Below are 12138 nucleotides of genomic sequence, written 5' to 3' on the forward strand. Positions count from 1 at the left end.
GGGCTGCCTAGATCAGAAAACATGTGATTTCGCCATGTTGCTTCGCCATGTTTCTACAGTAGCCCAGAGCAGACAAACCAAACACTGGCTCTAGAGAGAGCCTTTCGCGTTTTTACGTTAACTGAACGCCACCATAGCTCTCCAACATGCTTGTGAAACTGCGGTAACGTGAGCCAGAGAGTGCAAGCCCGTGGTACCGCCAGCCGTTTTCTGATTTCTGTTGCTCCTAAACTAGATAAAGTACACTGGGAGTGAATCAAAACAGCTGAAAACCAAAACAATGAGCTAAAAGGGGCTAAAAAAGCTGCACAACCCAGCCAACATTTGTATGTGGGGCCCATGTGGGTAGTAAATGGGCTGAAAAATGGGCCCTATATGGGATTGTCCGCAGGTTCCATAATGACCCAATGTCAATTGCCCTTGTGGGTTTCATACAGGAGTACACTGGGTGTTATGTGGGCCCAATCTGGGCAACATACCCAAGACCCATCTTGGCCCCAGGTTTAAGTTCTATGTGGGAACTACATGGGGATTCCATGGGCTGAAATATGGGTTGTAAGTGGGTTTGTCCACAGTTTCTATTTTGGCCCCATGCACTAATTTCCCAGTAGTGACCCAACTAGGAACCACACAGGTAGCCCACATGGGGAGCCCATGTGGGACCAACTTAGTTGACCCCTGAGGAAAAGCAACAGAATTTGAAAATGTTTGGAAACCTTTGTTGGAGTTTCTTGGATGTCAAGGAGCACAGTCAAATTGAAATTGCTGTGTGTTGCTGAGTGCTGTTGTTGAAATTGTTGTGTTGCTGTGTTTTTTTGTTCTTCTTCTTTGAGGTATTTATTTATTTTGTCTTATCTTTTATTTTATTTGTTTTCTTTGTTAGATAAGTGACGTACATGCAATGTCATGTCTCTCTTTCTTTGAAATTCAGACTAAACATTTCATTGTATAATTGAATTATTAGTATAAATATTGTTAGTCTGTCTGTATGTGTATATATGTATATATGTAAAATTCAATAAAAATATTGTTAAAAAAAAGAAGAAAAAAACTTAGTTGACCCAAGTGGGCGCCATTTGTGTTGCCCATTCTGAGCCCACACACTAATTTCCCATTAGTGACCCAACTAGGACCCACATGGGTAGCCCACATGGGGAGCCCATGTGGGACCAACTTAGTTGATCCAAGTGGACCCCAGATAAGATGCCCATTTTGGGCCCATACCCACTTGGTACCCAGGTACCCCCAGCATAACCCATGTGGGGCCCACATAACTAAGTTGATCATGTGAAATCATTAACACCTGGGCCTTGAAGTCATAAAACTCTTTTTAATTACTTGTACTTCACTGCTGCAAACAGGACGTAAAGCAGAAGTATGTCATTCGTGTATTCATTTTCAACACGCCCACTCACTAAGTGAGGATAAATTGGAAAATCCGGTGTTTCGCAGTGTGATGGGAGGGACCATGGATGTATTGGGAGGGACTGCTGCTCCTCTGTCTACTGACGCAGGCGGTGACAGCAACATGGAGCCAGAGAGACGCTACTGCGCATGTCCGCGTCTGCACGGCCGGAGAGAGAGAGACAGACTGTAGCTAGAGAGAGAGAGAGAGAGAGAGAGAGAGAGCTATACTAGGGGAAAAACTGGCAAAGACAAAGGACTGAACAGCCTTAAGGGAACCAGGAGAGAGCAGATTGAGTCTTTCACACCGGTTTATCAGAGTCCAGCTGTGCCAGCAGCGGTGGGAAGCCTCCAGGTGAGCGGTCTGCTGGACAAAACCAAGTTATGAGACGTTAAAGGAAGCGTTGTGCTGCTGTTTGCTGTAGACAACAGGAGGCACGTAGAGCAGCCAGGAGATTATCGACACATATCTGTTTACTATCACGGATTAATTCAACATGTACATGTGTGTTTTCAGAGTGAAACAGTCTCCATTAATGGACTGTGAGCTGTCTAGTGTGAGTGTGTCTGGTTGCTGTTGTTGTCATGTTTGTGCTGCTAGCTTACTGAACAGCCTGCTTCCTCTATCCACTCACAGCTCCTGGAAATGTTTACCTTCTGCTCAGTGTTGGGTCTGCTGACCAAGAGGAGATGGTAGCAGCTCCTAATGTCACTTGTTAGCATCAACAACACATTAAGGGATGCTTTTAAAGTGTTTTTTTAAGCTGTGTCAGACTAAGGAAGCTGTTTCTAAGGGGTTATTTTGGGCTTTTCTAACTTGTGGTGGAAATTTGTGACCATATTTGTTATTTAGATGCTGAAAATGCAGCTTTTGTCTCTGTCTTGTCTTCCAGGCGCTGCTCAGCATCAAACTCCTTGTTCCAGTGGAAGTGACGCCTCATGGTCAGCAGCCTGGTGATGGAAAGAACTGCAAGGCTATAGGCTTTGGTGACTGGATGGAAAGAGCTGTCAACGCACACACACAGAGGATGGAGGAAGTGGAAACACACAGAGAGCAGCGGCAGTTTGATTGACGACACCGGCCAAGGAGTAATCTTTCATTTTGGAGTATCTTTGTTTGCTGGCAATCCCATCTTGGGTTCGCCCTCCTCCTCCCTCCCTCCCTGTTGACCTTTCTTCACATCTATCCTTTAGAGAGAGCAGGTGTTAAAACAGCCACAGGTCTCATTTACCTCCCCACCTCCCCCTCCTCGGACCATACACGGAGACACACACACACAAGCTCCTCTCTTCCAAAGCGGCTGAGAGGTTGCCATGGCAACGGTTGTCATGATGCTGATGTAGCATCCTGAAGGCAGTAGCTGTGGAGGTAGTGGAGGAGCTGGAGGAGGTGGTGGCGGCGGCGGTGGCTACGGTGGTGGTGGTGGTGAACGTCCAGGGATGGGGAGCGCTCCGTATCCAGCCGGCGAGTGGAAGGGGAAGGGGCGAGGCGGCCTGCAAGAGTTTGGCTGCATGCGCTGGAAGGTCAGCAAGCAGAAAGGAGGAGGAGGAGGAGGAGGGGAGGTGGTGGTGGTGGGAGTGGAGGAGAGGAGGTGCAGGGATCCCACGGACTCTCAGCAGCAGCAGCAGCAGCAGCAGCAGCAGCAGGATCTCTCGTCCTCCTCTTCCTCCCTCACCCCCCCGCTGCCTCCTCAACCCTCTCTGACGCCTCCAGCCATCTATCACGAGAAGCAGCGGAGGGAGCTGTGCGCCCTGCACGCGCTCAATAACGTCTTCCAGGATGGGACGGCCTTCAGTAGGGACACCTTGCAGGAGATATACCAGAGGTGGGGGAAAGTTGTGTTGCCAATCTATATCAACATTCAGCCCCGGGTACATGAAAAGTTGTGAATAATCTCTCTCTCGTCAACTTGTCGCAGGCTTTCTCCCAGCACTCTGGTGACACCTCACAAGAAGAGCATGCTGGGAAACGGGAACTACGATGTAAACGTCATCATGGCGGCCTTGCAGACCCGAGGGTTCGAGGCAGTTTGGTGGGATAAAAGAAGGTATGTGGGGCCGGTGCTGAAGACTTCAATTGTCTTTATTCTTCGAATAGAAAGTTGAAGGAGTGTAATTTAGCTTTTATTTATTTTTAGATTGTTTTTGTCCCCCTTGCTCACATCAGTTGCTTCTGTTGTAGATGCAGTATATCTTGTGACTGCTGTCCTCGTTATCTCCCTAAATAGTCAATATGAGGGTCAGGCAGACAACCATTATAGCGGTGACATCTGCATGTTAGCAGCATCCACTTAAAGGTGCAGTGTGTAGAATTTGGCGCCATCTGGCGGTTAGGTTGCAGATTGCAACCAACTGACTCTTCTCCCGCGTGCCAAGCGTGTAGGAGAACTACGGTGGCTGACGCGAAAACGTGAAAACATGAATGGCCCAATCTAGGCCAGTGTTTGGTTTGTCCGTTCTGGGCTACTGTAGAAACATGGCGGCCGGCTCCGTGAAGAGGACCCGTTCTCTATGTAGATATAAACTGCTCGTTCAAAGGTAACAAAAACACAACGATTCTTATTTTCAGGTGATTACACACTAAAGAAAACATACTCCTTAATATTATATTCCATTTCTGCCAATAGATCCCTCTAAATGCTACTTGCTGTGCCTTTAAATCACAGAATGTAAACACAAGGTAAATGCTGTAAAGAGGCTCCCTGTGTCCTCCTCTGCACCCCAGCCAGCTAATCAGCAGGGTCTGGAATGATCTCTGTGATTAGTCAGCTGTTCCATCAGTCGACAAAGTCTACGAGACAGTTTTATCAGCATTCCCGCTTCCCTCATTAACCGCCTTACATGACTGTTGACAACAACAGCAGCCACAGACGTGCTTTTATCAGCAAACTGATAATGTTATCAGAAAGGCCATATTCCTGTTTCTCTGTCTCGACCCAAACCGGAACAAAATCCTAGCTACTCCTAATCTAGTGACAAGAAACAGAAATACTCCTCCCTGTTGCTGGTTGATGCAACACAGTGGTGATTCAACTATGTAATTAAAGCTTTTAAATTCTTGTCATTGTAATTATTCAGATATGTTTTAAGGTTTCAACCAAACACAAAAATACACAATTTACAGATTACCACTTAAACCTTACAGTACCTATAATAATCCACTCCTATGCAATGCACTGTAGATTTCCTGCAATAGTGATTACAAGGGAAAATGTGTAATGGTTTGTAATGTATCTGTGATCTGGGACTGTTTTCATAACTATCACATTCAAGTGCTTCTGGAAAAAAACAGCCAAGATTTCAGAATCAGCTTTCACGCAGCAACCTCGTTGTTATTGCATCAAACTACCAAAATAATGTGATGCTTTTCACAACATTCATGTTTGCCTTTTATACCGCACAATTACAATGTCATTGACGAAAAGTAAAGACATGTTTATTAAGGAAGGGACAAATAATCACTATAGTAGCATATTATCTGTCAAAGGGCTGTCAAAGTTAATGCGACAATAGCGCGTTAACGCAAATTTGTTTTAACGCCACTAATTTCTTTAACGCATTAGCGATTTTTAGATTGTACCAGATTTTAAAGCTAGGGTGAAGATACTGGCAACATATGAAATAAGAAAAAACCTAAAGAATCCATTGGTACCAACCATGTCATGCTAGTTTGCTCGTGAGGGAGCCAAAATAACGCTCCAAACTTGCGCTAAATTTTGGCAAGGAAAAATTGGCATGGCCATTTTCAAAGGGGTCCCTTGACCTCTGACCTCAAGATATGTGAATGAAAATGGGTTCTATGGGTACCCACGAGTCTCCCCTTTACAGACATGCCTACTTTACCAAATCACATGCAGTTTGGGGCAAGTCATAGTCAAGTCAGCACACTGACACACTGGCAGCTGTTGTTGTCTGTTGGGCTGCAGTTTGCCATGTTGTGATTTGAGCATATTTTTTATGCTAAATGCAGTACCTGTGAGGGTTTCTGGATCAATATTTGTCATTGTTTTGTGTCCTTAATTGATTTACAGTTATAAATATACACATACATTTGCATGAAGCAGCATGTTTGTCCACTCCCATGTTGATAAGAGTATTAAATACTTGACAAATCTCCCTTTAAGGTACATTTTGAACAGATAATGTGCAATTCATTTGCGATTTATCACGATTAAATATTTTAATCGATTGACAGCCCTAGTTCCAATATATTTTCGTTATACTGGGACTATTATTGTGAAATATTGTCTTGATAAGCCTATCTCTTGCCTAGGTGTGTCAGTCCTTCACAGTGGACATTTTAATACTGAAACTCTTTAGATTTGCAGCAGTTCAGCCATAAACTGGCAGTTTAACATTTGATGGGTGGAAAGTTTCTACGTGTTGCTGCATTTGTTTAAAAACAAAAAATCTCAATGCAGTTTGGAACTGGACGTTTCATCTCAGTAGAAATTGCCAAAATTAAAGCACTTCATGGTGCAGTAAATACATATTATACAGTGTATGATCAACTCCTGTTTTTTTTAAATTGATTTGCTACTTTAGTTTGTTTTCATTTCAGTTTGACATCAATGTCATGATGTATTGTATATGATGTTATGATATCATTTTGAATATGTATTGCTACCGTTGTGCTCCTACCACTATCATGGGCAGTGTCTCATACACAGAGTGGCCCTGTGATCATTTCCCTTTATGATAGATGATGGTAGAGAAAATGCAAATACAATTTGAACATGATGGGATAAAGAATTGTAAAAGCATTTGTATGGTCAATTAAAACACACTGCATTTCATTTAGACAACTTTTACTACCACATTAAATTGCCTTTCTTCCTCCAGGGACGTAGGCAGCATCGAGCTTTCCAACGTGACGGGCCTCATCCTGAACGTGCCATCCAACCTGCGCTGGGGGCCTCTCCGGCTGCCGCTCAAACGCCAGCACTGGATAGGAGTCCGAGAGGTGGGGGGAGTCTACTACAACTTGGACTCCAAGCTGCGTAGCCCTCAACCCATCGGCAACCCGGATGAACTCAGGTGAGAATGACGGGATGTGTGTGTTTTGAAGTGTTCTTACTATGACAGCCATGATTGTTATGAGTAATTGTGCCATAGTGGATTCATTTATCACATGCAGGAGTTTTTTTTTAGCGGCAGGGTGGTGGTGATGGCGATCTAGGGATGATTATGTTGGTCTGTCTATCTGACACTTTGGTCCAGATTAAGATTTATTTACAACTCTAGTGTTGGGCAGGTTACCTAGAAACTTGATATTGAGTTAGGTATTAACATCTGTGATTAATTTATACTTTCTGCAGCTTTTTCACAATAAAAGCACTGGATTTGTTCACAGCTGGAAGGAGGCTTTTTACTGTGAAGCAGCTGCAGGAAGAGTTGAGTTTACGTCAACAGTAGATTAACACTGCAGCACAAATCATTACAGCTGTGATAACACGGAAAAGGAGAGCAGATCAGAAATAATGTGGCTACTATATAAGCCAGAGCAACAAAAGCTACATTTACATTACACAGGAGCTGCAGAACGTACCATAGATTTAAAAATACATTTAAAAAAGCAAAATTCTTTCTGGTTGGCAGTGTGACCACACAAGGATATTTTTATTGTATCATTTATGTAGTGTAGGTATTTTTTCCCCAAAGACTTTGTGTATCCCTTTTACAGATTTGTTTCTTTAAAGGAGTAGTTCAACATTTTTGGGAATGGCTGCCCCCTAAAAGTCAACGATTCAAGTCAGAAGTTGAATCAAATCACTGCATTTTCTTTAGCTGCGTCATTATATACAAAGAAATGCAGAAGCAACAGCATGGCAGGACAGCTTTCATTTTGGGAAATACACTTATATGCTTGTATGAAAACATGCTAGGCTAAGCTAACAGGCTGCTGGCAGTAGCTTCATATTTACCGTACAGATATGAACGTCAAAACGCCAAACTCTTCCTTTTAAAGCTGCACTTATCAATATTTTATGTAAACGATGGATCAAATGTGTAATGTGAAAGGGGTCGCTCATTGTGACAAACCCACAGACTGTACAGGTTTTTTGGGGGGGGGTTTCTGGCCCGCAAACTGTAACATTAACCTTGTTTCCAGAAGCAGCAGGCAGCTGTTTTCAGCAATGAAGCTCTTATAAACCCACAGCTGCCCGCCAGACAGACGGAGTTAGCGACTAGCTTTTGAACATAGCGGAGCATTGAAAGCTGGGGTCGGCAACACTGGAGAAACCAGCAAGAGCACGCTAGATTTTAAAAATGATCCAACTGAAAAACCAGTGTTGCCAATTCTTTTCCAATGAAAGTAGCTAGCTGCACTAGCTCCAAAAGTTGCTAAATCTAGCGAATAGTCGCCAAGTCGGCAACATAAACAGACCGTCCCTTCAGGCCTCCCTCCAAAGCCACTCCCCCACTATTATCATAATATCATAATAATAATATATATTTTTTTTTCTTTTTTCGTCAGAGCATTTGATTTATTGATTGCTGTCGGGATGTAATTTCAACAAATATATCAATAAATGTTTCTAAAACATTACCCACCCTAGCTTTAACAGCTAACAAGCAAGATATTCCCCTCAGAAGTTGGTGGAGACCAAAATAGAGCTAAAGGGAGAGTAAAATTTGGTCTAGATGAGTGTCTGCTGTAAATAGGCAACTGTTTGCCAACACGCTGGCCAAAACAGCTTTGAAAAAAAAATAGTTGCTCATCTTGCTTTTCATCATCATAAACTGTGGCTGTCCTATTTCATCACACCCCAGGAAGTTCCTCCGCCAGCAGCTGCGAGGGAAAAACTGTGAACTCTTATTGGTCGTCTCAGAGGAAGTGGAAGCACACCAAACGTGGCGGTCCGACGGCTAAGGGCTCAAACCAGCGGATCGCAGCTCCAACTGGGTCAACTGGGCCAATCACAGAACAGACGGGAGAGGAAGTAAAGTCGTGCACAGCCAATCACGTGGATGCACTCTCACAGATGTATTTTTTTCTCCCCTTTTTTGGGTTTTGTTTACACAGACCATTGCTGGACTCTTATCTGAGAGGATGCGAAGCAATGAAGGAAGCAAATACTTTACAGGGAGAATCACAGTCCTTTACTCACAACACAGTTAAGACTTATAAAAATTACTCTTCTGTTTCTGCTATTATGTTTTTATATATATATATATTGACTATTTTTCAATGTCAGTTTTGATTTTTTTTTTTCTTCTTTTTATTGTTCAAATTTCCAAAGTCATGGGAGTTCAACGCTGTGTTTATCTGCTGTCTCCCTCGGTGGTCCTCTCCTGCTTCAGTCATGATGTTCACGGATGTGTCTTCGTGTTTCTGTCCCTCCCTTCACGTCGTGAATCTCTCCCCCCCGTCCTTCACTTTCACCAAAGCGTGCCCTTTTCTTGCCTCAGTGTGACTCCATCTCACTCCTCCTCTCGACCCCTTTTTCCACATATCACATCTCTAAATCAGTGATTTATCACGTTGCCAACTTTGTATTTCATCCACTTCCCAAACACTCCTGGCACAGTCTGCGCCTACACTGTACCGAGGCTGTGCCGACACAACAGTTTTATATGCAACAAAGCAATGCAACACAAACCAGGCTAAGCACTCCCTCTTGTGGATGTTTGCCTCAGTTTACTTTCAAGGAAGAACTAACGGCATCATTCATCCAGTTTTTTTGTTAATAGTTCAAATGGTTATTTATAGTATTGAAGAGCGCTTGTCATCGAGGAAATAATGCGATACTAATGGTTATCATCTCTCAATGGACTTATACTGTATCATGATATATATTATATATCTAATTAGAGTGATAAGAAAACCTGGGGCCTCATTTCAGAAAAATATCCTAACTGCTTGTCCTGTCTTAAGTTTCAAAGATGGGAAAAAATCCTCCCTTTACAGAAGTAATTCCTAAACTCGTGGCTGTGTCCTATCCGATCACAGACCTCCTATCTTATCTTACGAAATCCTAACTAGAACTGTAGATTCGATTCTTCGACCAGCACTCGTCCTGTCATGCCTGCATCTTTGATTAGAATGTACACACGACCGCCAGTGTCTTTGATTATTACACGGCTTTGTTGAATACTCAATTCAGATTGGTCAATCACAGCGTTCTCGGATCTGTTATTTCTTTATAGCAGACCGTTGCTACGTATAACAGACCGTTGCTATGGGTGCAGTTCTGATGTCGGACTCTGGCGGACCGTTTATGTGTCTAATCATTGATTTCTTAAGTAAGTAGCCGTGTAATAAGCGGGATAATGTAGAGCTAGCTGGTCATTGTTGGGGTTTATTTCACAACAATGACCGGCTCGCTGTACTATCCCTTACTTTATCCCTTACTTAGGACATACGGTAGGCTTCTGGAGATGGACAAGGCTTAATATCAACGGCTCTCACTTGGCACTGGCTAGCTTGCTTGCTATCATGTACAAAAAAAATTCGGGCGTTCGATTTTAGCTACGAGGAGTCGGAGGCACTATTCGTGTTGGTCAGTCAAATTCAAAAAGAATCGTCTTTGCAGTTGATATATAGCCATTAATACATGGCCCGGGACATTTAAAGCGTCATCATACGGTTTGAGTAGCCTTTCAATCTTTATATTTCGGTGTTCATGTTGTTCCCCATCTTCATTATCAGTGCCATACAGACCTAACAACAGTGCTGCTGCCATTTATGACAGTTGTTTTGAATTTAGGACAGGGTCTATGCCATCCTAACTAAGGGATTACTAACTTTGGGAATCTCTAAGTTAGGGCGGTTCTGTAATAGCTAATATCCTATCCTAAGATAAGACAGATCCGGAATGCAGTTAGACTTAGGAAGTTTCTTCAATGAGGCCCCTGCTGTCTAAATTATTAACAAAATCGAACGTTACAAAATTACAGAAATTGGCCGTACTTTGGAAAAAGCAGTCGACAAAACAATCTCAACTCAAGGTCTAGTTACTTACAAGCTTGTTCTGGAGCTTTCGACCGCAGCACATGGTCCTCGTCAGCAGATTGAGTTGGCTCAGTTGCCATGGAAATGTAGACGTTCAAACTTTCCTGTAGTGCTAAAACTGTTGGTTAAGTAATTAATTGATCGACGGAAAATTAATTGGCAACAATTTTGCTTATCTATTAATTGTTTAAGCAATTTCTATAAAAAATTGCCAGTAATTCTCCTTTATGGCAACATAAAAATGAAAACCATGACTCTGAGAAGTTGTGATGGATGGCAGATTAATCGATAATAAAAAAAAAACTGTTTGTTGCAGCATACGGTTCTATGCTAACTGAGTAAACTCAATCTGCTGATGAGGATTGAATGATAAGGTCAGAAGCTCCAGAACAAGCGAGTACGTGATCTTCGAGTTTAGATTGTCGATAATAATCTGAATAATTAATACGAGTTGTTACAAATCATCATATCGCTGTAAAGAAATATTGTTTTATTTGTTCATATCACTCACTCTTGCTTAGTTAGAGCCACAATCATTTCTTGCACAGTGGTAAAATGACACCACACAGACAGATGACAAAATAAGGATACGCCATTGTTTTATTTTATTTTCCTTTGGCTCCACACTGGTCCAAAGGGTCACCACCACAGCAGCCCTCTGTAGCACAGGAGCTCAGCTGATGCAGGCCTCATCCTCCTCCTCCTCCTCTTCTCAAAAATCTCTTGTCAAACCTGCCAAACATAGCTATTATGAGAGGATGTCACAGATTGTCCCATTGAGTCATATATACAGTCAGCGTGGGTCTCTAATGTGGGAGGATTCAGTCCGAGGAGGGGTTCGGTGGTGGGTTAGGCGAAGGGAAGTTGTCGGAAGATGGAGCGCAGTGTGCCTGGGTAGAGAATAATGTAGAAACAGAAAAGTGAAAGTTGATGTTTAGTGAGCACATGTCCAGCCAGACGTGTGCTGCGGTTGATTATTGTGAAGCCTTATGAGAGATTCCACTGTTTGTAGCTTTCAAATATATCAGTTTAAAGAGAAACTGTTAATACTATACGTATTGTCTCTTTGACGACAATACTGGCCTTAACTTGTTTACATAAAAGAATATATTTGTTGTTCTGAAAGATTAAGAGGGGCTGTGCAGTTTGATGCCATTTCAGGAGAGTTATTCCAAAGCACCAATTTATCGTAAATATAGAGGAGAAGCAGCTGAAGCTCATCGGATATAATGTTTTGCTGCCAAGGGCTTTCTGTTATTTACAAGTGTTTGATTAGTATGATTTTATAAAGACGAGATCACATGTTTTTCAAATGGTGCATGTCGTATTTTGGAATGACACTCTTCAAATTCCAGCCCAGTCTGTAGACCTTTAATGTCATATTATATCCAAGTTATATCCAGAGAGGTTGTCAATATTTTGCTGAGATTTTTGGACCTGATCACATCATGACTCACATTCAACATGTGCTTTTTTTTTTTTTGCCATGACAATCCATCCAGCCCTTCCTACTTAAGGAATCCTGATTGTCACTGTATTTTGTTTATTTTTTATTTTTTGCATAGAAATAAAATGCTTATAATGGCACTTTATGTATACGCTGCAGTGTGGGTGTATTAAATGGGTCATTATTTGCTATGAAAAGGTCGTTGTTGGGTTACGAAGCAGAATGTCCCTTTTCTCGGTCTATTTTGAGGATGTTTTGGTCAGTAGTGGAAAGTAATTTCCTTAACACATTTACTCTATTCACATTTACTTAAAGGAACAGTGTGTAGCAT

At 42.4% G+C, this 12138-nt stretch overlaps 1 protein-coding gene across 1 annotated transcript; it reads left to right on the forward strand.

Annotated features, from left to right (window-relative positions):
- Positions 1–1492: 1492 nt before the first annotated feature.
- josd1 (Josephin domain containing 1) lies at positions 1493–11958 on the forward strand. Its single transcript, XM_037755641.1, has 5 exons — positions 1493–1759; positions 2298–3230; positions 3324–3452; positions 6247–6441; positions 8179–11958. The coding sequence occupies exons 2-5, from the start codon at positions 2845–2847 to the stop codon at positions 8276–8278; spliced, it is 810 nt and encodes a 269-aa protein (XP_037611569.1). The 5' UTR covers positions 1493–1759; positions 2298–2844; the 3' UTR covers positions 8279–11958.
- The last annotated feature ends 180 nt before the right edge of the window (positions 11959–12138 follow it).

Source organism: Sebastes umbrosus, chromosome 20 (assembly GCF_015220745.1).
Source record: "Sebastes umbrosus isolate fSebUmb1 chromosome 20, fSebUmb1.pri, whole genome shotgun sequence".
Taxonomy (NCBI): Eukaryota; Metazoa; Chordata; class Actinopteri; order Perciformes; family Sebastidae; genus Sebastes; species Sebastes umbrosus.